The sequence below is a fragment of the Hydra vulgaris genome, chromosome 10 (genome assembly GCF_038396675.1).
Source record: "Hydra vulgaris chromosome 10, alternate assembly HydraT2T_AEP".
Lineage (NCBI taxonomy): Eukaryota > Metazoa > Cnidaria > Hydrozoa > Anthoathecata > Hydridae > Hydra > Hydra vulgaris.
Genome location: NC_088929.1, coordinates 23,662,549 through 23,690,059, shown reverse-complemented (window position 1 = coordinate 23,690,059; position 27,511 = coordinate 23,662,549). Strand labels below are relative to the sequence as shown.

The 27,511-nt window shown below is 25.5% G+C and overlaps 1 protein-coding gene across 1 annotated transcript in view; it reads right to left on the bottom strand.

The window, feature by feature from the left end:
• The window catches only part of LOC100201951 (transcription elongation factor SPT6), an 84,826-nt gene that overhangs the window by 2,523 nt on the left and 54,792 nt on the right, over positions 1-27,511 (bottom strand). The window contains exons 14-29 of the mRNA XM_065807549.1: positions 25,409-25,448; positions 23,540-23,683; positions 22,514-22,768; positions 18,873-19,085; positions 18,641-18,778; positions 18,344-18,511; positions 15,615-15,830; positions 15,245-15,437; positions 14,908-15,119; positions 10,807-10,947; positions 9,472-9,578; positions 8,960-9,051; positions 8,772-8,887; positions 6,290-6,412; positions 3,657-3,867; positions 2,469-2,612 (exon numbers count right to left, since the gene is read on the bottom strand). Coding sequence (XP_065663621.1) covers positions 2,469-2,612; positions 3,657-3,867; positions 6,290-6,412; positions 8,772-8,887; positions 8,960-9,051; positions 9,472-9,578; positions 10,807-10,947; positions 14,908-15,119; positions 15,245-15,437; positions 15,615-15,830; positions 18,344-18,511; positions 18,641-18,778; positions 18,873-19,085; positions 22,514-22,768; positions 23,540-23,683; positions 25,409-25,448 — 2,513 coding nt within the window. The remainder of the gene's footprint in view (positions 1-2,468; positions 2,613-3,656; positions 3,868-6,289; positions 6,413-8,771; positions 8,888-8,959; positions 9,052-9,471; positions 9,579-10,806; positions 10,948-14,907; positions 15,120-15,244; positions 15,438-15,614; positions 15,831-18,343; positions 18,512-18,640; positions 18,779-18,872; positions 19,086-22,513; positions 22,769-23,539; positions 23,684-25,408; positions 25,449-27,511) is intronic.

The window sequence follows — 27,511 nt, the reverse complement described above, 5'->3', positions numbered from 1 at the left end:
GAATAAAAGAAGATAAAAATAAAATGAAAAAGAATCATTTAGAAATGCTTTTTTCAGGAGTATTTTAAAAAAATGGTCGCTGTTGATTTGCATTCCAACATTGAACTGTTTGTACCAAAATTTGAAGAGTATCTTCAGGAATTACATTTTCTGAATCCCTAATTTTAACTTTCTTCTTAACCAGTATAAAGTTTTTCATATTCGATCTATGAATGATGCATAATTCTTTTATCATTTTTTTTATATCATCCAAAAAGGTGTGTTTAACTGAACAATAATTAAGCTGGGAATTTCAAAATTTTATTGTTTAAAAGGCGGAGAAATAAATTTATTTTGTTTCGCTGTATGAAAGTTGACCTGAATTTTAAATCGAGACTGTATATAATTTTAAATAGAGACTATATATAATTTTAAATTGAGACTGCATATAATTTTAAATAGAGACTGTATATAGTTTTAAATAGAGACTGTATATAATTTTAAATAGAGACTGTATATAATTTTAAATAGAGACTGTATATAATTTTAAATAGAGACTGTATATAATTTTAAATAGAGACTGTATATAATAGAGACTGTATATAATTTTTAGAGTATATATTTTTATGTATATATACAAAAAAATTATAAGAAATCTACTTTTTTTAAGAAAAAAAGTTAAAAAAAGTTAAGAAAGTGGATTTTGAAATTTTGAACTTTTTGAAAAAAAGAATGCAAAAAAGTGAAACAGAACTTAAATGTTTAACAAAAATGTTTCCACTAACATAGGAAAAGTGTTTTTAAAATTACTGGATAAACGCTTCCCACCTCTAATAAATTATATAAAACTTTTAATTGAAAAACAATTAAAGTTAGCTACAGTTGCGCAAAAAATATGGAAAGAATTATAAAAGATCACAATAATACTTTGTTAAACAAAAATTATAAATGGTAAAATTACGGAAAATTGTAAACAAAATATAACACTGTTATGGTATATAAATGTGTTGTTTCTTTTAAGAATGTACCTGATAAACAACATATTGGCTTAACAAAGGGTGAATGGAAAAGAAGTTTTGTTAATCATAAGCAGTTCTTTAAAAAAAAAAAACTATTTTAAAGATATCGTGCTATCAAAATACATATGGGAGTTGCAAGATAAAAAATTGATGAATTAATATTGAATTGGTTCATCCTTATAATAGCATCTGTGATAAATAATATTTACAAAAAATGCAAATTATGCAAACTATATGATAAGTTTCAAATAATTACACATGCGAACCAAAAATGTCTATTAAATAAAAAATCAGAAATGATTTCTATATGCAGGCATAAAAATAAGTTCCTCTTAAAAAACTATAAAAATAAGCGAGCTCAAAAAAATAATAATAAATTCCCTTTTAAAAAAAAATATATATATCTTTAAAAAAAAAAGCAGAAGTAAACAATTCTAAAGAATTCTTTATATAATAGTGTCAACATATTCCACAAATGTGTGATATATTACAGTATTGAAGACATATCTTCATATAATTTAATTATTGGTATAAATTGAAGTTTATTAGTTTGATCATTTACTATATTGATGAAACACTGTGAAATGAAAAAAAAAACTGATAAGTGATTTTTTAAATCATATAGTATGTACCGATTCCCGGAGAAAAAGTAATTCCAAGAGTATTGAATACCAAATTCCAGTAAGTTGTCTTTTAATAGATATCACTTGTGTCCACAACAATATGCGATAAAAAGAAATTCAATAAAATGTTATTTGTTAATATTTAGACTTGAAATTGCCATCAATATTTCTATTGGCATCAGAAAAATACTTTTTTACTACTTTTGTGTCAAAATGAAATCTTATTATTTTGAAACCACTAACTACAACACTTTGAGAAATATCAAAGTCCTTTTTCACTAGCTGAATTAATGACATTAGCCAATGCAGCTGAATGTGCTGTATTCTGAGTGTGCTCTACTATTCTGATAGTAGAGCACATTCAGCTTTATTATTTTGCTGTAATAGCAGTGGTCAGATTGTTTTCCTAAGTAGTACAACTTCAACAAAATCTGATTTTCTTTTATGAGACATTGGTCTTCTTTCTCTTTGATATTCAATGGTATGACTTATTAAAAAAACTTTATATTTTGATCTGGTATCTTGTCCATTTTAATTTAAACAATATAATATACTTTTTTTCCTACTATAAATATATATGTGTTACTTAAATGTTAAAGTGTTGTTGCAACATGAAAGGGAAGTTAACCTTTTTATTTTCAAAAATGTTAAAGAATTGTTGCAACGTGATGGAAAGTTAGGTACAAAATGAAACTGGATAAGCTGAAACTTTTTATTATATGTTATTTTACCATTTCTTTTAAAACTTATATTTTCATTTGTACTTTTTATTTATTAACATTTTAATAAATTATTATTTATTATTTGTTAATTTGTTAACCTACAACTTTTAAAAAAAACAACTTACCAACTCCTGGAATTGGATCTCGAAAGTGCTCCTTAAACCATTTTAGTAGATTATTAGTATTTGCATGTATTCTTCCACGGTAACGAAAACCATCTCGTGTTACCGTAACAAACTCAATTTTAGGCTTTAAACGTGGCATATAACCTGATAAAAATATTTATAATAATTTGTTATACCATAAACATTATTTCATTTTGAGATATTTTGTAGTTTTTATATGAATAAATGAATTTGTAAGATTTATTTTTTAATGTGAATTTTATTTATTGAACCAACTTATTTATGTTGCTTTGTGTTGAGGAACCATCTTATTTGTGTTGGTATGTGTACAGATAAAATTTCTGAAATAGCAGATCAAAATCAAAATCACAAAGAAAATTTTGTCATAAATGCCTCACCAATCCTTACAAAAACTTGTGAAAGCATAAATTATAAGTTTAAATGACTGCATAAGCCTTTAAAACCATCATAAGTGCATCATGAGTGCATTAAAAACAATGTTATTTTTTAACAAAAAAAACATCATAGTAATACTAAATATGTATTTCAGCTTATTCTTCTCAGTAAAAAAAAGCTTAAGAATAGTTTCAGAACAATAATGCATCACTTGTGGTGAGACAGCAATCGTACTATAGTGCCAACAATTTGTCACTCTAAAACTTTTAAAATTTTTTTTAACTTTTATAAAGCATTTCTTTTTTAAATTTTTCATTGTGTTTTATAGGTTAACACACACAAAAAAAAATTTAATTTTATTTTGACCGTGTGCTGCTCAATAAAAAATGAATATGTCAATATAAGTTATTAATTAATGTTGATAATATCAGGACTACACAAATTATAATTTTCTTTAAGCATATTATATCAGAAAAAATCAAACAAACACTAATTTAACTTTTATGTTCTACTTTAAATTTTATCAAGAATTACTCATCCTAACAAAAATGAATAATAAAATTTTCCTGATGATCCTGATGAAATAACAGTAGAAAATAAAAATTAAACATTTTTTTTACTGATTTATAGCTGTTGTGTTCTTTAAGAACATTGAGCACTCTTTTCGTAGAACACACAAACAATATATATATATATATATATATATATATATATATATATATATATATATATATATATATATATATATATATATATATATATATATACTTATATATAAATATATATATATACCTAACATAAATTTTCCAGGATACTGTTTGTTGCTAGCAAAAAAATAAGGTATGCGTCCAGGAGTTTTTCGTTTTTCTTGTGTAAGAATCTCTTCAAGTTTTGCTCTTACACCTCCAGTTTCTTTGTAATATTTATGGTTCAACAATTCTCTAGTGTGCGTGGCCATTGGAGAAATATGATGAGCCATAACTTCATCAAGATCTTCATACTCCTAATAGACATTAAAAAATTAAAACAAAATATGAAATTTTTAAAATTCATAAAGAAACTTTATATAAATATATTTTTTTAAACATCTTCGCTTCCAACAAGGCTGCAAGCAATCACTAATTAAAGTTGGAAGTTACTGGAAGAGAAAAGATGAAGATTGTAGAGCAAGATAACAATTGACAGACGACTTAAAGGATTGCAAATTATATGAATCAGGAAAGCAAGAAAAAAGAAGTGAATTCTAAAGAACTGATGTTCGAGGAAAAAAACTAGACGAATAAGAGTTTTTGGAGCACTTAGGAAGAGTCACCGGATTTGAGATTTATAGAGATAGGAAATAAAATCCGAAGAAAGAAAGCTTGATAAAGAGATGCAATCTTAGCAGATGCTAATTTTGCAACAGATTAGATATATGGTTTCCAAGAAAGATTGGAAGTAAGAGTTAATCCTAGAAGATGAAGAGTAGATGACTCATCGAGTACATGACCTTTCATAAATATAAGAAGTTCTAAACTATTGCGATAACGATTGGGTGAAAAAAAAAATTGAGTTTTATCTGTATTGAAGTTCACCAGCCACTGTGAGCCCCATGCTGTAGCAGAAGTGAGATCCTTTTCAAGCTCTATTGCCCCTTCCAAGCAATCAGAGAGTGTTGGCTTCTTATCACGACAAGAATAAATGATAGTATCATCAGCAAACAATGCCATGATGTGAGAATATCTGGAAGATTGTTAATGTAAATTAAAAAAAGTATAGAGCAAGGATAGAACCTTGAGGAACCCCTGAAGTTACAGTATAAGAAGAAGAGTGCTGTCCATCGAGGACAACTTTTATACTACAATTGGAAAGGAAGGATTCAATAATCTTAAAGGTGTTGCCAGATGCACCATAAGAAGAAAGCTTATGGAGAAGACCAGCATGCCAAACTTTATTAAAAGCTTTTGAAATGTCAAAAGCAATGGCCTTAACCTCTCCATCTTTATCTAATGCACGATAAAATCTATCGGTTATTATTGTTAGTAAATCAGCTGTAGAACGAGAAGATCAAAATCCATATTGATGATCAGAAAGAAAGTTATTAGATTCAAGATGAAAGATTAAGTGTCTGTTAATTAAAAATTCAAAAACCTTGCTTATGATAGGAAGAAGACTAATGGGACAGTAGTTAGACAAATCAGATCGCTCTCTCGAATTTTTGAAAATAGGGATAACAGATACCACTTTATAGCAGGCTGGAAAACAAGACTCTGATGAGCAATTGTTGAGTAGTTTTGAGAGTATAGACGACAGCTCCGGAGAACACTTCTGCAAGACAATAACAGTTATGTTGTCCGGGCCACATGCTGTAGAAGAGTCTAGACAGGAAATCACTTTAGATACAGAAGCTGGAGTGATACGAATGTCAAGCAATGAATCAAATGTTTGTTGGCAATATCAGGTAGAACGCAACTAGTGGAATCAAGAGATGATATTGATGAAAAGTTTTTAGCAAACAATTCAGCTTTGACTTTAGGTGAGGTGACAAATTAATATATTAATAAAGTGTTTAAAAACATATGAAAAAAATTATGCCAAAAAAAATTGACTCTTGATCCTTTTCCTATATTTCCAAATTATTTTTGCTATGCATATAAAACGTAATATTTGAATACACTATTGATTTTATATAAATATATGCTTTATTATATATAATCAGTTAGTTATCTGTCATGTTTTGAATAAAAACATATAACAAACATAAAAACAGTTTTTACATTTTTGTTGGGACTTTATTTGCTTGCTTATTATAATTTTTAATAAGATTTTCACCATCCTCAAAACCGTTATTAGATTTGATTTTAAATATGCTTAAGTAAATATTGAACAATATAATAGCAAACTTATTTATGCAATATAGATGGGTAGCAACCTATATTGCATAATGTACTTTGTGAGGTTCCCCCTCCCCCATAATATACGTTTATATTGGCTCCCTATTAATCATAAAAATGTTTATTTTTTTGTCTTTTTATTGCTAAGTTTAACCTAAACAGTGTTTTTTAAAGTGTACTAGTTATGAACCATTTATTAGGTACCATGAAATTACTACAGCTTTTAAATAAGTTTTAAATTACTATATTTAGTTTTTAACATTGTACATATCACATTGCAAGTGATCACATTGAAAACTCCTAAAATCTAATGGAACAAAAAGATATTGTTAACAACTAACAAATGTTTTAGATAAAAAAATAGCTTATTAGTAATTATTTGAGAGTCCAAAAAAATAGATCTAACTGCCATAATTAAATTTATGCCATATTTAAATTTAAATTATCAAAGTCAATTTGGGGATCAAGGCTTTTACTAAGGATTAAGGACTTTACTGTATTGTTTTAAAATAGTTTGCTTTTTTTTTAATTAAAAAGAAAAAAATTATTTACTTCATTGTCAATCCATAATGATCTGCCAATACTAAATGCATTTTCTTTACCCTCCTCCCGAACATCAATATGTTGATAAATTCCATTGTCTACTTTCCATGTTACTGTTAAATGATCTGTCCCCTTAAAAAAAAAGCTACACTAGTAAAAAATACTATTTACAATTAAAAGAAACCAACAAAAGTTAAAATTTTCAAGTTAAGAATTCTTTTTATTGTAAGAAATATTTCTTTAAAATAAGACTTTTTCTCTAATTTATTTGAAATAAATTAGTGAAATTTTTTTTTATAATTGTAGATGCATTTTTATTTTTAGAATATTTACAATTTTACTTTATTAAAACAGGAAAAAAACTGTAAAAATATGAAATCTGCAGTATAAATTAAAAATTTGTTTTAAAAGACTAGATCAAAATGTCAAGCACAAGTGAAGTCAAGATAAAATTATGAGCAAAATTAAAATAAAGAATATTAATGAGTTCAATACTGCAATTATTTATTTTTTTTGTTACATAACTTTAACTCTTAATAATAGATATCAAAAATCCACGATAATAATTGCTTGGTAGCTTAAGTAATGTAAAGTAAGTTAAATATATAATATCAAAAAACCAGTTTATTTTCCTTAGCAGGTCCCCTCTGATCAATTTTTTATATTTTTTAAATTGGTATAGAATTCTCAACATCTTGTAAAAGTTTCTAAAACAAACCGCTTCACTAATTCGCAGAAATCTGACCTAAAAGTTAAAGCTATTATTTTATCTTGTTTTCTGTGTAACATAAGTTCGCCATCTTTTGGTCAGACTCAAAACTTTTAGCTTACTTCATTTTTTAGACTAACAGCCTTCATACAAAATAGCTAAAAGCTTAATTTACAGTTTAAATGGGCAAATATTTGATAAAATTGTTGCGCGTGTAACGTAAGTTAAAAATAGAATTGCCCATATATATATATATATATATATATATATATATATATATATATATATATATATATATACATATATATATATATATATATATATATATATAGTATTAGTAAAAGTATATTCAAGTGAGACTTGAACCTACAAATAGCAGATTAGCAGTTTTAAATTTTGTAAAACGCTCTGTTTTACAATTTTTTTTTAACTTTTAAAATTTCCAAACATGTTAAAAAAAATTCTTTTTATCAAATAATTTAATTTTATTTACTTTTTTATGTTCGTTTAACATTAATTTTTGTTCATTTATAGTTTTATTTTTTTGTAATTTATTTTTTATTAATTAATTATTCTTTATAGTTTAAGACCAATAAATTTTTTTCATATCATTACAAAAAAACAAAAAAATTGTGAGGAAGCAAACAAAAGGCAATAATGTTGTGTTATAAATGTTTTAAGAAATAAATAATATAAGTTTTTTTTAATAACAATATTGTTTAATTTAAAGATATTTTATAAATATTTTATAAAGATAAAATTATACTCTTATAATGCTGGATACTTCAAATGACTTTTAACATGGTTTCAAATTAACTTTAATTACAATGTGGTCTAAATACACAACTGACATAATTTAAATTTAACGGTGTAAATATGTATATTTAGTAAAGTTACATTTACTTGCATTATGCAACAAAATCTCATAACAAGACCTATATACAAATACAAATATAGCATTACAGTATTAAAACAGAAAAATATCATGGAGTGTTGGTAAAATAGAGAAAATTAACTTTTTTTATTTTTATTGAACATAAAAACTTTATATAGATGTATATACTTTATATATTATAAAGATTATATATTGTAAATTGAATTTATAATATAAAATGAAAAAAGGGTCTAAGAAAACAAGCTTTCGTCAGAGGCAAGATAAAAATTAAGGAGTAAAAAAGGGTCAGCAGAATTATATGGAAAGAGACCTAAGTAGTAGACCTAGTAGATCTAAGTAGTAGTGAAATGTGTAGTCATAAGAATACACATTTTCACAGTATGATGAACCTTCAAGCGGCCAAAAGAGTTTCAGATTATAATGAACCTTCAAGCAGCCAAAAGAGTTTCACATTATGATGAACCTTCAAGCAGACAAAAACAAGAATATTATTGAAAAGATAAAGAGAACAAGCATAATTAATGCTTTCAAATATAAACAAGAAAACAGTTATAAGAAAAATGAGAAATTTAAAGAATTTTAAAAAAATGTAATAGAGTAAAATGGTACACTGGGATGTATAGTGTTTATAGAGAGATTAAAAAAATAGGGAATGAAGTCACTGGGAATGAATTGGTTCACTGGGAAGTATAGTATTTAGTACCTAATGAGAGATTAAAACAATAGGAAAGAAGTAGCACACTGGGAAGTATAGTAACTGAGTACTTACTGAGATATTAAATTCTATCCTAATTATTGATAAATATATATTATTAAAAAAAGTTTGAAAGTAAAAACTATTCAAATTTTTTACAAACTTTTATAATTAAAAGTAAAAAGCTATTAACCTTGCTTGAAGGTCGAACAATACATTCTCCTTGATCCATCGTTTCAAGAAGTTTTTCAGCATCTTTAAAAGTGACATTCTTAAATGATGGATGAGCAATAACACGCTTCACATAAGCTAAAAATACAAACAAATCGAGTAATTTGTAAAATAAACTCTAAAACTATTTGAACAAAAACTTTTACGTACTAGTTCTTTTAGTTAAAGCAATTTTTAAAAGTTCTTCAGCTTTTTTGTCTTTATCTGCTGCTTCCTGATCATAATACATGTCACGCGGTGAACTAAATAATTTTGATACATATTACATGATGAATATGATAAATAATAATAAATAAATGAACATGATAAATAAATTTTGTTAATTAAAAAGGTTCTTTTTAAAGCTTTGTATGGATTCAAAAAACCAAATTTCACACTTGATATCCGCAAACTTGGTCTAACAGATTTGATCTCACTTGATATCACAGTAATCAGACAAGTAACGTAACATATCAAAAAATATTTTTATACAAAATACAATTAATATTGTCTAATATTTTATTAAGGCTCAAAAATTTTTCAGTGAATTGATATTCGAAGATTATTAATTAGAAATATATAAAAAAATTTATAAAAAGTATTACAAAAAATTATACATATTTGAATATACAAATAGGCTTATATATATAAATATATATTTAAGACTATTTACGGATAAATACCTAAAATTTCCATGAGCATCTGTTAGATCTGATGTCTTGCAGGTAAGATCAACTTGAATGCGCTCATAATTAATTTTTATTACTCTAGCATGAAGGGTCATGCCAACCTAGTTTTTACAAATAATTTAAAAATTCATCAATATTTATATTTCTAAAATATATATCTATATTTTTTTAAAAATATATAAACATCTTATACTGCTGATTTAGGTGAGCAGTGCGACATCATACTGAAATAGCCTGCTGCTGGGGGCTTCAGTACATACATCGACTGACAAATAGCCTGACGCGCAGCGGAGCGCTGCTACATCGACCGAGGGTTTGGCATGGGGCAGCAATCTTTTTATTCATTATTTTTTGTTTTTTTCTTCTTTTTCTGAAAAAGCTGTATCGATTTTGATAAGCAAAAAAAGTGAGCAAGTTCTCACATAAATATGCTATAGTATATATATATATATATATATATATATATATATATATATATATATATATATATATATATATATATATATATATATATATATATATATATATATTTATATACATATATATACACACACAGTTAATTCCGATTTCTTGAACCTCCAAGGGACAAAGAAAAACGAATTCCTGTTAAGTCGAACATTGACTGACGTGAGATATTAGTTTGAAGCAATCTTTCTTCATTCAATGCTAAAGTATTTACATTAAACTTATGCTATTATACTAATAAAAGTGTGGAAAATGTTTCAATGAAAGAATTTACAGATTGTATTCATGCAGTACAGTCAAAATATAACATTTGAAAAAGTTTAGCTACACAATGAATTACTTATTATATGGTAATTAAATTGCGTCTAAAAGTTAGCAGTTTTTTTATTTAGAAATTCATTAACTTATAATTGTTTTTTTAACGGTTTTATCACAATTTATCTTTAAGAGTTTTATTAAAACATTATTTTACATCTGATAAACGATCTATACTATTTAGATACAAGGAAAAATAAAGAAAATATTAGACTACAGGGATTTATGTTCTATATGGCATGACTTCTTTTTTTTTTTAAACTTTAATTATGTCAATATCTTAATTGTCATAAATAAAGTTCCATCCAAAGAAATGTGCTAAAGAGACAAAAGACAAAAAAAAAAAAAATGGTTTGACTTATTGAAGTTCCAAATAACCAAGGTTCAATTTAACTGGAGAATGTTAATAGTAATTGATTAGTTGATTTCAACCAAATGAAACAGTTGGAGATAATAAAAATTCGAGTTAACTGGTGTTCGACTAACTGGGAGTTAACTGTATATATATAAATATGTATTAAAAGTTAAACAAATAAAAAAAGCAGATACCTTTACTCTTTCCTCTGGTCTTTTACAACCCTTGTCACTAATGTTCTTTGTACTAATGAAGCCATTTATCCCATTTTCTAATCGAGTTCGAACTCCAATAGATTGACCTGGACAGCTTCCATTATCAAAGTGTGTCCAAACCTATAAATAATACTGTATATAAATCATTTTAACACAGATTCACTTACAAATAAGTTACAAGAAAAATAAAGACAGTTATAGAGAAAAATAATGATATCTATATATATATATACACATATTATATTTATAAACATATATCAACCCTCGGAATCAGGAAAAATGAGTCAGCAATAATTTGCCGACCTCAATCTTTTAGAGGTCAGCATCAAGTTGGCAAAAATTATTTGATACAAAGGTCTTACCATAAACCAGGTTGGCTATTTTTTGCCAACCTCAAATACTTTCAGGTCAGCAGTTAGGTCGGCATTGCCGAATGCCGACCCTAATTCCGAGGGTTGCATATATTATACATATACATATATACAAATGGCTATTATATTTTGTAACTAAATAAATTTAAATATATCTTATTTATATATATATATATATGTATGTATATCTACTATAGCATATTTATGTGATTTAGTCTACTATAGCATTTTTTTTTTTACTTAAACATATTTGTAAAACTTATAATATCACGGATAATTTTGTATTTTTAATATACCTTTTTTATATTTTGTTTTGTTATTTTGTGTATATATATCAGGCCTTGTGGTAAAGCGGGAGCAATTGTTCCCGCTTCACCACAAGGCTTCACCACAATATTCTTTTTTTGCTAGAAAATACCTACATAAAGCAAATTTCGTTACAACGCGGGGATACTGTTCCCAAAATTATTTTTTTACAATAATCCCTGTATGTATGTATGTATGTATGTATGTATGTATGTATGTATGTATGTATGTATGTATGTATGTGTATATATATATGTAATAATAATTGTAAATTTAAATTTGTATTGTCTGTAATTAAACTTTTTTTAAAGATATTTTGTTTCTTTTTAACAATTGATGTTTTACTAATTGTAAATAACTTTATTTATTTAAATTAGTCAATATATACTTTAGTTTTTAGCATCTACTTAAATCACCTATTTCTGAATTAAGCTACCTTATCAGCTTTCAACCAATGGAATTGTTTTAACACCTTGAAAATACCTTATCAAATCAATTTAAAAGCTTAAATACAAATTTTGCATGTGCAACTGGCAAATATTTTGATATGGTATACAAAGAAAATTTTACATGTCAGCAAAAAAATGAAAACTTGTCTTCTCCAAAAAAATAGTAGATCTCTAGAAACTAGATAGATAGCAAAGAACAAAAAAAGACAGCTTATGGCACAACAATAAAAACTAACTTGGAAGATAGATAGCAAAGAACAAAAAAAGACAGCTTATGGCACAACAACAAAAACTAACTTGGAAGATAGATAGCAAAGTACAAAAAAAGACAGCTTATGGCACAACAACAAAAACTAACTTGGAAGATAGATAGCAAAGAACAAAAAAAGACAGCTTATGGCACAACAACAAAAACTAACTTGGAAGATAGATAGCAAAGAACAAAAAATTAGAGTCAAGTAAAGACAAATAAAACTAAAATTTGAATAAAATTTAAAATTAAGATTTGAAGCATTTTATTATATAACTATATGTAATTTTATTAAAAGTACAATAAAAGGTCTTTGTGATATTGGCAAAGCAAACGTAGAAGAACTTATCTGTGATCTTATCTATATGCCTAGAAACAAAAAGAGTATAATGAAAGATCTTTCATTAATTGAAGATCAGAGGATTGAAAGAGTTCAGTTCATTAGAAATAAGGAATTAGAAGCAAGAGTAGAAAGGAGAATGGAGAGATACAAAAATGGTATGAAGAATACAAAAAAAAAAAAAAAAAAAAAAGGTGGCAGGTGGCACTTGTGAACCCCTAATTGAAAAAGATAAAGATATCGCTGTATGCCTTCGATAAGTTAATAAGTGCCTTTCAGCTGATTATGGTTTGGAAATAGAACCCAATTGCAAAAAAGCAAGTTTATGTTTAGAAGGTATTTATTTGCTTCATTAAATTGTTTATATCCTTATTACAATTTTTTTAAAACTTCTTTATAGTTTATATTTTATATAGATTCTAAAGATATGAGTTTGACGCAAAGTGAAGACAGTTCCAATGAAGTCCAAACTGGGATTAAAAACAAAGGCCCAACTAATAAACTTTTTCCCAATTTTAGGAAGCAATGGAGGAATTTTTGCCATTAATTTTTGTTCTTGATGCTAAATATAGATTTAAATGGTTTTCTGAGAACTCACTTTTGGCTCAGGCATATACAGTTTAGTTTGTATTTTGAAACAAAGAATTTTATAGAGTTTTCTTTGAACAACACAATTTTTAAGAGATTATTACAAGCATCTTGTAAAATATTATTTTATTTTTAACATTAACTCTAATAAGTTAAAAGATTTAAAAATTTATCAACTTGTTTTAATTGTAATTAAAATTCCACAAGTGCAGTGAAATCAATTAGTGATTTGATGATTTCACTGCATTTGTGAAGAGGAAATGGCTATCATTGGAATTCTGTTTTGTTTTTTTTTTTCATTTATTTTAATAATGCCACTTGTTTTATGGCAGATTCCAAACATCACTTGTTTCTTGAAATTTCATCACCAGTAATTAATTATCTACATGAAAAAAAAAAAGAAAATGTTTCTAAGACATGTTTTATAATAGGAATTTTCCATGCACCCATGCTTTTGAATTCTAGCCTTGCTAAGCATTCTGTTTTAAATAAATTTAGAGCCATGTATAATCCATAAATTATAAAAAAAAAAATAACTTAAAGGCAGGCAATGCACTGTTGGAGTGTATGCAAGTTCATTCTTGGTACTAGTCTCATAAAACAGATACTATAGTTTTAGCTGACTGACATCTTGATTTGCAAACTAAATCAGCCATTTTAGAAACTTTACTTCAGTATAAAGGGACTAAAATAGAATTTATAAATTTTGAAAAGCGAACTGTTGTCGCTCTTAATGATAACACTTAATTGAAAAATTTGATTACAGAGGAAAGTTGGTTTATTTTTATCAAACTGGATTTAGTGAAATTAAGGTATATATCATTCATGCTTAATGTAACTCAAAAGATCTTACAATAATTTTTCTTAAACTTAAGTGTCTCAAATGATTACGCGGAAAGAAATATCAGAATAATCCATCAATTTGTTGGCTCATCTCGGAATGAAGAACAACAACAAAATATCCTATCAGCAGTCAGATAAGATCGCAAATTAATATCTACAAATATTTCCCACAAAAAATTAAGTCATCTTTAATAAAAATATGTTAAAATAAAGAAATATTTTTATGTAGTTGTTTTTATTTTATATACCATTGATTTTGAAAATATAACCCAAAAAACTGTTAAAAATGTGTTATTTGCATAAAACCCGAATTCTACATAAAGCTTTTCTTCTTAGACTTGTAAGAAAAACTTTTTTGTGTGATCTTTAAAGTGCACAGCTTTTCACATATTGGTATTTTAAATTCCAAAAAAAGTAAAAAAAAATTGTCACCCTATTGAATATGCGGTAGTGGTGTAGTGGTAGAGCGCTTGCTTCATAAGTGAGAGGTCCAAGTTCAATCCCCACCACGTCCCTGATAGTACTGGGGACGTGGTGGGGATTACAAGTCTAAGAAGAAAAGCTTTATCGCTCAACTTGTTTCTCTGCGCAGCGGCCTTGTTCGTCACGGTTCATGTTTCTGAGTTATAGAATTGACAGAGGGTTATAGCCATAATAAAGTAGCCTCCTCGTCTCTAGTGGCCTTATCAGCCTTGGGGAGGTGAATTAACATTTTTTTTTTTTTTAAAAAAAATTGTATATATAGAAAAAAGCAATTTGTAAAGTTTTTTAAAAATTTTTCATAAAAATTTTTTTTCTAACATTTTAAACATTTGTTAAATAGCTTAGAGAGTACAGAAGAGAAAACTTTAATTATAACAACATATAAAGTATAAAAAAGTTAAAACAACTGATAGTAATTTATATAGTCTGGCCGTAAAAAAGTCAATTTACCTCACTCAATTCAAAAAAGTTGTCTCGTAAACAAAAAGGACATCTCCATAAATTTGTTTCATCATTTCTAGTAGGGTTAGCAGAGTCTAACTGTTCTCTAGTAGGTTTTTTACATGCAAAACCTGTAACTACACAAGTAATCATTTTACCATAATACAAAGATTGCTGAGTTTCACCAGTTAGTAGTTGGAACCGTTCCTCAATAGATAAACCTTGAAACAAATCAAAACAATTGCTATGATGCATTATAATTATTGACAATAAAAATGTTAAACTAAAATTGTTAATATTACCATTATTGTTAATATTACCAAAATTTTGGAAATAAAAATGTAACCTTTAAAAGTTGGCCGATGATCTTTAAATCTGTTTATTAGTTCATCTCTAATGTCATACAATGTAATTTGTTTGTTTCCGTAACCTTGCCTTGCTAACTCCTCAGCAAAAGCATCCAAGTCTAAATCTTTGAGCCTATCTGGTTGCTCTAAAATTTCTTCTACAGCAGAAGATGGATTAGATTCTTCCATACCCTAAAGCATTAAACATTTAATGTGTGTGTGTATATATATATATATATATATATATATATATATATATATATATATATATATATATATATATATATATATATATATATATATATACATATATATATATATATATATATATATATGTATACACACATATTTGTTATATAAAAATTATACATCATCATATTCAAGTGCATCAATAGCCATCTTTCTTGGCCAGTCATAAGTTTCTGGATGTATTCGAGTGCCATCGAGAACTTCATATTTATCATTTGCTTCTGAAGGCTCAATTCTTATAAATCCAGCGCAGTTAAGAAATACTTGCAATCCCATTTCACATACTGTTACCAATTGAGAACGATTCTCTAAGCGCAATCCTTGCTGCCTTAATGTCTATAATTGAACAGAAATAATATATTGAAATTCTTATCTCAGAATATCAAATTAAACAATTACATTAAATATATTGTTTGCATTTAGTTAAAATCAAACCTTACTAAAAAGAATTTTAGTTGAAAAAAAATCATACAAAAAAAAAAAAAATTAAAAAATAAAAAAAAATACATAAAACACATAAAATTCTAATTAAAAAAAAATTAATATCAAGATTTAACTTTCTACTTGAACTTTTATAATGAAATGTCTTATAGATTATCCATAATTTTTCAAGTTAACATTGTTGTTTTTTGTTGTGGTTAAATCCACAACAAAAACAAAAAAAAAAAAAGTTTTTCTTTGGCTTTTGTTATAATTTTGTAAAGAAAAAAAGTTTAAAAAGTACTTTCTTTTAGAATAATGTGTATTCAATTCAAATAGTTGAGGTAAATCATGAAAAACATTTTTAACATTTTAAAATATAATAATAGATAATTTAGTATAATACAGTCTCAAAATATTAGTTATTATCTTCTTTACATTAGTTTCATTGTGATTACTGTAAGTTACTAAGTAAGTTTTATTTAAAATATCTGTTTCCAAAAGCAGCTTCACAGGAATTAAACACTGATAACCAAAGACAACATAAAGTTATGTTTACAAGGACAAATTTTAAGTTTAATACCAGCAAATTTTACTTCCTTGAGTTTTGTGCCCATTTTTCATTTAAAAAAAAAAATTATTATATTATGTGACCAAAAATTTGACTATTCACAGAAAAAAATTATTTATTTTGTATTAAAATTTTATATTCTCTTATTCAGAAAAAGATTCTCTACAACATGATCCAAAAATGATTGCAAATCAAGTTGTCACTCTCTCTTGGCAAGTAGACAAAATCGGAAAATTCAGTATAAAATTGACAGAAAAACAAAACGTCAAATGTTTGCTTAAAAACATGTAAAGATGAATGCATCATTTTACCATTTTATTAAAACATTAACTTTGCCAATTTAAATAAAACATTAACATTAGCAAATTTTATTAATATTATAATTTAGAGTTAATGAAACTTTCTTGTTTCCGCTTTAATTCTTTTGTTTACTATATAATTAAAACATTTAAAGTTAATTAAAAGTTGTTTTTTGGTATTTTTACTTCAAGTATTTTATTCAATTATATTTGAATAAAACATTTGCTCTTCCATCTCTTCCATTGGTTTTTTTGAAAATTTTCATTAAAAAATTTATTCATTTTTAGTTTATTTTTATTTTGAATTTAAAATGTTCTTTATTCCATTTTTATTTTAATTGTTTTGTTTACCATTTAAATAAAAGGTTCACAACTAAAATTTAACTAAAATGTTCTTCTTTCCATTAGTTTTTCTTAATATATTATTTGGAGGTTAAATAAAAACATCTGTTTTTTCATTTTCATTTTAATTATTTTAATTAGAATTGAAATAAAACTTTTGAATTTTTATATTAATTATTTTATTTAGAACTTAAATGAAACCTTGTATACTCCATTTTTATTGTAATTAATTTACTTAGAATTTAAATAAAAAGTTCTATATACTGTTTTTATCTTAATTTATGGGACTGCTTTTGCGCACAAGTCTTTTTACGCTCGCCCACATGCCGCAAAAACATTGGCAAGCACATAAAAAAGCGCTTGCCAAAAAAATAAAAGCGTAAAGCATTTGTTCAGCTTTTATGAAAAACGACTTTTTTTTTAATTATTTTATCTAGTATTTATTCAAAAAATTATTTTTGCTATTTTTTATTTTAATTTAAATAACGGAAAAAAATCACGTTTTTAAATCTTAACTTAAAAATAATCATCCTACCAGTGCTATTTTGTGCACTGGCATTAAATTTTAGACGAAGAAGACTGATGTATATATATATATATATATATATATATAAATATGTAAATTATGTTAGTGTATTTTACAAATAGAGTGCTCAATGTTCTTAAAGAACAGAGCAATAATTAATTAGTAAAAAACACTTATCTAACTTTTATCTTCGACTCGGAGTTTCACCATCGCTGGATCATCAGGAAGAGTCCTCTCTTCGAGTCGAAGATAAAAGTTAGATAAGTGTTTTTTACTAATTAATTATATATATAAATATATATATATATATATATATATATATATATATATATATATATATATATATGTATATATATATATATATATATATATATATATATATATATATATATATATATATATATATATATATATATATTTATATGAACATTTCAAATATCATAACTACAGTTACGTGTTAAGGGTTTGTGCACATGTTACATGTTAGCGGTTTGTGCATATTGTGCACATAATGGAACTTCCTTAGCTTCTTAACATTAGGGACAATTTGGATTAAAGTTTTGAGACACTCAACATTAGGGACACAAAAATTTCATGCACTTTTATTACTTCATGCTAGTACTTGTTAAAAAACTATGATAAATATTTATCTTATTTTTTAAAAAATTTATTTTATACATAGCATACGAACCTTAAGTAAATGACCAGCTTTACGAGGACCTAAACCACACAAAAACTGGGTCAAAACAGCCATGTGTGGAAAATCTAAGGCCCTGTTAATATCCACACCAGTTAGATTCACTTCATTGATAAACTCAATCTCTAATCGCCTCTGTAGTAAATCAGTTGGTAACACATCCTAAGCGATTATTATATATAACTGTGTAAATTAATATTTGCAACTCATAAAATGAAAAAACCATTTTACTTACTAAACTACAAAAAAAAAATAAACAAGAATATTGATTTTATAAATGACATATAAAACCTGCATGGGGTGAAGTCTAAGACATGTTAGCTCTTCCTCAAAATTACAAAGCCCAGCAAATTCAACAAGCGGATTTTGAATGCGACGACCTAATGATATAGCATGTCTAAGCAGCTCAGGATATTCTGGGAATTCCATCTATATAAACATCAAATTTTGTCAATACTATTTATTAATCTAACTTCAATAAAAATATTAATTACTGGGCTGCTTTTTAAAAAATAATTCTAACCAATCCTCTAGGAGAATTTTGATAAATTCTTGCAACTTCTCCAGGAACTAACTCTACATAAATATGTGGCATCTGATGATCTTGCTCTAATTCCTGGACAGCTTCAGTGATGTCATCTAATACTCGTTGAGCTTCACAACACTCTGCTGCTACAGCAACAACTCGTGGAGAATATTTGCGTATGAAATCCTTTAATTTATTCATATCACCTATCTGGGAAAAAACGTATAAGAAACTTTAATAAACTTTAGCAATAAATAATAAAGAATTAAAGTTAATAAGAATTAAGTCATAGAACACTTTATATATATTAGGGGTAGTCAAAAAAAGTAAATTTTCAAATCTAAAAAACCATACCCTCTAAATTTGGGGCAAATATATAAAAAAATGAGCCTCAAAAAGTTTGAGCTATATTGGATCACTTTTGACCCCCCTCAAGCCAATAATTCAGGGGAACAATGACCGAAAACTGGTCATTTTCGGGCATTTGAGGGAGGGGTAATTTTTTCTTTTCACATTTTTTTTAACTATATATATAGACCTATATTTTAGTTTAAAAATATATGGTTTTTTTGTTACCCCTCAAAAATCTTTTTTTGGTGGTATTAATAATTGGTAATTTTTTAAAATTTTTCAGTTATTCCTATTGTTATATATTTATATTTTGGTACAACTTATGATTTATCACTATAATTTTTATAATAAATCAATAAACTATTAAAAAATAAATTTTTTATTAGTTTTAGATTAGTACATACAATAAACATTATAAAAATGAGTGAAACACAACTTAGGTCAAAGAAAAAGGAACTTTTTATTATAAAAGAGGCAAAACCAGCTATATCAGGTAGAAACGTTTTTATTAATACTGGAATTATTAAATTACTGGTCACTAAAATATTTATTTAAAAATGTCTAAATCTTTCTGTTTAGATGTACAGCTTACAACAGGGTTGGATGTTTTTCAAAAATTATTATATAACCAACAATTTAAACCTGCGCAAATATTGAATATTATTGCTTGTCCCCTTAAAAAATTTTTTTAAAGATGTTCAGATAGTTGTTGTGAATGTATTTTGTCTAAAATAGAGACCCCGGATTAAAACTGGCTTTGATGTATTAACTGATTTAAGTTTAGTACAAAAATTTTTTAACTTGCATAAGTCCTATTCTAACTTGAAAAAAAATGCAAAAAGAAGAACTATAGGTGATTTGACCAATAATAATAATTAATAATAAACAAAATGAATAAACTTTTTTGGGCTGGTAATTCTAATCTCAAAAACACAATCAGTAAAGATAAAAAAAGATCACTAAAATACATAAGATGGAACATTTAAAATTTCCGGAAGATCAAGATGAAAGAAAGTTTGTTGTTGGTTCAGAGGATATTAAGTATAAAAAAAAGGTAGTCAATGCTTTTAGTTAAATAATTTATCTCTGGTTTAACCTCTGTTAATTTATTCTTTTTAAAGAAAGTATCAGGAAAAAAATTGTTTACAGCCTAAGAGTTTGATAGATGATATACCCAAAGGTGAACTTATGGAAACAATTCTAAGCAAGGACTCTTCAATGGAATCTGATTTTGATTTAAGTGATTTGTATCACATAGAAGTTTCTGAAAACAGTAACTGCAAAAATTCCAAAAGATATTTACGCAAATAATGTTTCACTTACTGCTACAGCTGTGATACATCGCCAAATGTTTTACAGAAGGTAACAAATGCAATTCTATACCAATCAGGTGTTGATCTTAAAGAAGTTAAAAGTAGCCAGTCTACTGCTTGTAGAAAAATGAAAAAAGAAAATGTCCATCATTACAAAAGAGGATATTAAGGTAGCTATTGATGCTACCTTAATATCCTCTTATTAAGGTAGCATCAATAGCTACCTTAATAAGAGGATATTAAGGTAGCTATTGATGCTAGCTCGATCTCCATATCCATGTATAATTCATTTTGATGGCAAGACCTTGTTTGAGCTAAACAAAGGAAAAGTATTAAAGAGGGATAGAATGGCTGTTTTAGTTAACATTAATGGAGAGACTTACGTACTTGAAGTACCTCCGCTAGCATCATCCACTGGTGAAGATCAGTTCTTAGGTGTAACGAATTTAATTAAGGAGTATCAACTTAAGTCAAAAACTAGAAGAATATGCTTTGATACAACGTCATCCAATACTGGGACAAATAAAGGATCAGTTTCCAGAATATCTAAAGAAATAGGTAAGTACCTTCTCCAAATAGCCTGCAGACATCTCGTGACTGAATTAAGAATGCTTCATTTTAAAAAATTAGTGACCAATGACAAAACTAATGGACCTGATAATCCTCTTTTCAAAAAGTTGAAAGATATTTTTGAAGAACCTAATTTTAATTGAAATCCAGTTCAACTGCTACGATTTGATTGAAATAAGGTTAAAAACTCTCTTTTAAAAAACGCAGCTAATAAGTCATTGACATTTTGCAGAGCTTATGTTGGTAAACCAGGTATTATAAGAGATGATAGAAGTAAGCTTACAGAATCAGTTGTCACTTATTTATCCCCTTTTATATATAAAGTAATAAAAACTGGTGCTACTCATCATGCAAGATTTTTAGGAAAAACAATTTATTATCTAAAGCTTCAACTTCTATCCAATCAACTTGCGTTTGTTCAAGAAAATGATAAGCTGAAAACTGAAATTAAGCTTATATCAGAATTTATTGTTTGCTTTTATGCAAAATGGTATCTACAATCTGAAAATGTCATTAAAGCTCAGTTTTTTGATCTTACGGCCATACATCAAATGCACCTGTTCAAGAATGTATGTACAAACCCAATAGCTGTTGATGCTGTATTAGAGTCTCAGTATAACCATTGTTGGTATTTGAATTCAACCATGACACCTCTAGCTTTGCTAGATGATGAGTTAGCATTAGAGGGGAAGGCAAAATTTGCATCAGCAATTCTGTCATTTGATATGTCTAGCTCTGACTACTATAAGCCTAAGAACAAAGTAAAAAATGGATATCAAGGAAATTTATAAAATGGATACAAATATTGATAAAAAACCACCATCTTTGTCTGTCTTAGTTAGTGATTTTTCTTACCTGATTTTTGACATGATTGGGCTTGATAAGCAACGAGTTAAAGACTGGCTCTCACTTCCACCAAACTATTGGCATACTTAGTCATGCTTCAAAAGTTTTCAAAAATACGCTGAAACTTTGATTTTTGTAAATGACTATTCAGAACGGTCAGAAAAAGATAAAGAGATAAAAAAAAATTTAATACAAAGGTCCTACCATAAAACATAGAAACGAGGTCGGCAATATTTTGCTGACCTCAAACACTTTTAGGTCATATATATATATATATATATATATATATATATATATATATATATATATATATATATATATATATATATATATATATATATATATATATATATATATATATATATATATATATATATATATATATATATATATATATATATATATATGTATATATATATATATATATTTAAGAACTAACAAATTTGACATGTTAAATACAATTTTCAAAGTTCATTATATTAACTTTATAAAACTTTATAAGACTTTTTTGAAAATTATTTTAACTTAAAAATGAGATTTTCTGTAACTTAAAAATACCTTTGCATCTTGTTCAGATTTCTTAACACTGTTTTTTCTACATAAAAGATATTTTAATCGAAGAAAATCAACAACTTGTCCATCTGCATCTAGCATTGCAAAGAAAGAAACAGCATTCCTATCAGGTAAAAATGAACATGATAAAACACGAGATCCATATATTGACTCGTTATCTGTGGAGTATTCTCCTTCTTGGTTACTATCAGGCTGGTATGGTGCAACAGATATCCAATTGTGCAATTTTCTAGTACAAGCCTTAAAATATAAAAATATAAACAAAGTAAAATAAAAGTCAAACAAAAACATATTAAACAAATGTGATTTCTGCACATTGGATTGCTATCACATAATATGAATTTTCATAAATTGAAAATTAAATCCTGCCTTATTAAAATAGATCTTTTATTACCTACTTTCTTTCCTATTAAATAGCTTTATACTTAGAATGTTAAAAAAAAATTATTGAAGAACATTTCAAAGCATTAAGGGTGTTTTTATTTATGCATCTTAAAAGATGTTCCTGTCGAAATCAACCGTTGTTAAATCAAAATTCACCATCTTTAAATTAATTTAATAATTGATTTTTGAAAAAAATGAATTTTAAAAATATTTTATCTTACACTCATTAAAAATTATCAACAAAATTCAAATTTCATCATTAATAACTTTTATATTAAAAGTTCATGTTTTCAACTCCAACCCCATGATAAAGATCTGAGAATATGTTAAAAAAATATTAAATCTAATGTTTCAATCAAAACTTAAACAAAGATTAACATTTTTTATTTTTCAATTTTTCTTATATCATAGCAGTTACTAATTTCAAACATAAACAAGAATGCTTAAATTTTTTTTTTGGTTGACAATTTATTACTCGTTAAACAAAGTTTTTAACAAAAATACTTTTTTTTGGCCAATAAGAACTACAAATCCAAAAACAGAATCTATCCTTAGGAATTGTACAGAATTTAAAAATAAAATAAAATTGATTTTATCTGTGCAGAATTGTAATCCCTACTTGCACACCTGTATAGCAAAGTCTATTGATTCACGAAGTAACTTGGCCTTTAATTCTTTTTCTAACATAGGATACAACATTTTACTAAGAGCTAAGGATAAGGCTTCAGAACGCTGTTTATTCCACTCTTGAACTAGTAGACTAAATTCATCCTAAATAAAATAAAAATAAGTATAAATCAATGTATCATATATACACACAAACTACTACTACTACTACTACTACTACTACTACTACTACTACTACTACTACTACTACTACTACTACTACTACTACTACTACTACTACTACTACTACTACTACTACTACCACATCTACCATATATATCTACAACAGTTATCTTTAACAGTTATTTTATTAGTTAACATAAAATATTAATTTATAAGATGCCACTAACAAAGAATAACTTCTCTGGTAAGTAAAATAAATTCTTAACAACAACTTCACTAGTACACAAAAATTTAAATCAGAAGTTAAAACAAGTTTTATTGTTGGACATCCAAATAAAAACTGTCGTGTCTATTAGTTATATTGCTGTGTAACATCTAAAATTGTAGTTCGGTTCGGTTCGGTATTTAATAAAGATAATAACTGATTAAATTATATAACCTTATCAAAACACTAAAATACTTTCAGTTTTTTATAATAATTATATAACAATAATTCCATTTTAAAGGACCAAGGTCAAAAATATAGTAAACGACCCGAAGAACAATTAAGCATAAAAACAACCCTGCGGAAGTTAAAAAAGAAGATAATTTATCAAAAATGTAAAAAATGATTTCTAAATTAAAAAAATTTTTAAAATGATTGAATAAATTAGGAAAGATAAGTTGAAAAACCAAAATGATTAAAAAGAAGATATATCATTCAATAGAGACCAAGTAGGGAAAAAAGAAAGGTTAAGTGGTTTGGATAGAACATTTATTCATTACTCATCCAAAATAAAAAAAATAAAAAAATAAAAATGGAATTCTAACTTTAATTACAATAAACTAGATGTGACATCTGAAACCGATACTGAAACTTCAATTGATTCTTCTAATACCAATAAACTAATTGTGAATTTAAAATTGGAACACATTAATCTTACAAATTTTGTCTACCTACTTTGAACCTTACTGCTTATACAGCAGTTGGAGAAGGTTTAAAATCTCTAAAATCTCCAATATATACAACATCAACATATAGGAATTCAAAGCAGTGTTATGGTCAATTCTAGCATTATTACATATCTGAGTTTGTATGCTCAAACTCCATTTTATACAGAGCAGCAGAGAATGCTGTGTTTGTGGATTCAAATGAAAATAAGGACTATATAAATAGCATTGCTAAGTCTTTGAATTTCTTATGTTAATTCATTTTGAAGGGAAAATTTTAGAGAGCCTAAAGGAAAACAGTTTTCAGTTAAGCTGTTCATCCAGGATTAAAGAACGAACCAAAATTAAAAAAAAAAATTGAAATAAGGTAAACAAAAAAAGAGTTAAAAAACGTTGAAAAAAGTGCATTACTACTTTAATCAACTTTAAAAGTGTATACAAATAGACAAACTTTAAAGATAAGCATTTCTCAGTGGTACTTGTAGTCTGAAATATACACACAATATTTTTAAATTGGCTTCACCTAACCTGATGAACAAATAATATAAAAATTGACAGACAAGTTATTTTAAATAATATACTTTCAAGATTACTAAATAGCTTCCATTCATGATAGCTTAATATGTTTTAATGTGTGTGTGTGTGTGTGTATATATAATATTTATTAAAAATACTATATAATTTATTTTTATTATATATTTGATATAACTTATTTCCATAATATATTAGATATATATCTGATTTTAATATAAGAAACTTAAGAATAATTTAATTTACCCGATAATATAATTGCTTTATTTCATCAAGGTATGAAAATCTAAAACATTAAAAGTAGTAAATTTAACATAAGCATTTAAAGAAATAAATTTAAAGAAATAAATAAAATATTTTTAAAAATAATAGTTTAATCCTGATATTTTAGACAAATAGACAAAAACAAAATTTGTCACAACATATTTTACATTTAATGCAATTGTCATGAAACACTACAAAATCTAATAAAAAATATTTGTGTTGATTAAGAGGATGATCTTTAAAATTAAATATTTTTGATAATCATATACATATTAATCATAAAAAACCATCAAAAGTTTTTTAAAATTACACAAATTTTAAAATGTAATATTTTAAAATTTTAATCATTACCATATCTTTCTATCTTCTCCATTATTATTATTAACATTTCTTTCTATCTTTATTATTATTATGTATATTAATTACCATTATTATTATGTATATTAATTAGCAGAGGTAGAAAGTAATAAATTACATTTACCTCCTTAAATGTTTACTTTTACTTAGTTTTTTTTTTTGTTGCTTTTTGGTACATTTTAAATCATATACATTACTGAGGAAAAAAATTTATTACATATTAGTATTTAACTTCACAAAAAGTATGATTTAATCTTTTAAGTTGATAAAAATTATGTTTTATAAAATTGTTTCCTTATAGTTTTCATTAATGTTTCAAGTTATGACAACATTAAAAACATGCCTTGCTTACATTTCAAATTTTTATCTTTCTTTTAGAATTTTAAAAGAAAAATAAAAAAAAAAATTTAAATGAAGGTTTACTATGTTTTCATTTAATACAAAGTACTATAAAAAAACATGAAAAAAAAAACATTATTTTCAATTAATTATATATTCTAGTTACAATTATTGGCTTTATTTTGAAGATGTTCCTAATAGATGCTCCTTGTATTTAAGAAAAAACTTATTTATTCGAAACATTTTTTTAAAATATATGCATACTGTGCATATTTTCACAAAATATAATAATAAATTTGCCAACTCAATATGTTTCTGCTAATTTTGCAAAAACAAAACAAAAAACATGACTCAATTGATAAAATAAGTATTATTAATGACTTATTTTAATATAGTATTATTTGTATTAATAAACACACACTTAAAAATATTATTTAAGTATAATAATTGTAAAGATATATAGAAAAAAATAAAAAAGTAATGCAGCAACCTTTATCTGATTTTTAATAATTGTAAAGATATATAGAAAAAAATAAAAAAGTAATGCAGCAACCTTTATCTGATTTTTAATAATTGTAAAGATATACAGAAAAAAATAAAAAAGTAATGCAGAAACTTTTATCTGATTTTTAACAATTGTAAAGATATACAGAAAAAAATAAAAAAGTAATGCAGCAAGTTTTATCTGATTTTTAATAATTGTAAAGATATATAGAAAAAAATAAAAAAGTAATGCAGCAAGTTTTATCCGATTTTTAATAATTGTAAAGATATATAGAAAAAAATAAAAAAGTAATGCAGCAACTTTTATCTGATTTTTAATAATTGTAAAGATATATAGAAAAAAATAAAAAAGTAATGCAGAAACTTTTATCTGATTTTTAACAATTGTAAAGATATATAAAAAAAAATAAAAAAGTAATGCAGCAACTTTTATCTGATTTTTAATAATTGTAAAGATATATAGAAAAAAATAAAAAAGTAATGCAGCAACTTTTATCTGATTTTTAACAATTGTAAAGATATATAGAAAAAAATAAAAAAGTAATGCAGCAACTTTTATCTGATTTTTAATAATTGTAAAGATATATAGAAAAAAATAAAAAAGTAATGCAGCAACTTTAATCTGATTTTTAACAATTGTAAAGATATACAGAAAAAAATAAAAAAGTAATGCAGCAAGTTTTATCTGATTTTTAATAATTGTAAAGATATATAGAAAAAAATAAAAAAGTAATGCAGCAACTTTTATCTAATTTTTAACAATTGTAAAGATATACAGAAAAAAATAAAAAAGTAATGCAGCAAGTTTTATCTGATTTTTAACAATTGTAAAGATATATAGAAAAAAATAAAAAAGTAATGCAGAAACTTTTATCTGATTTTTAA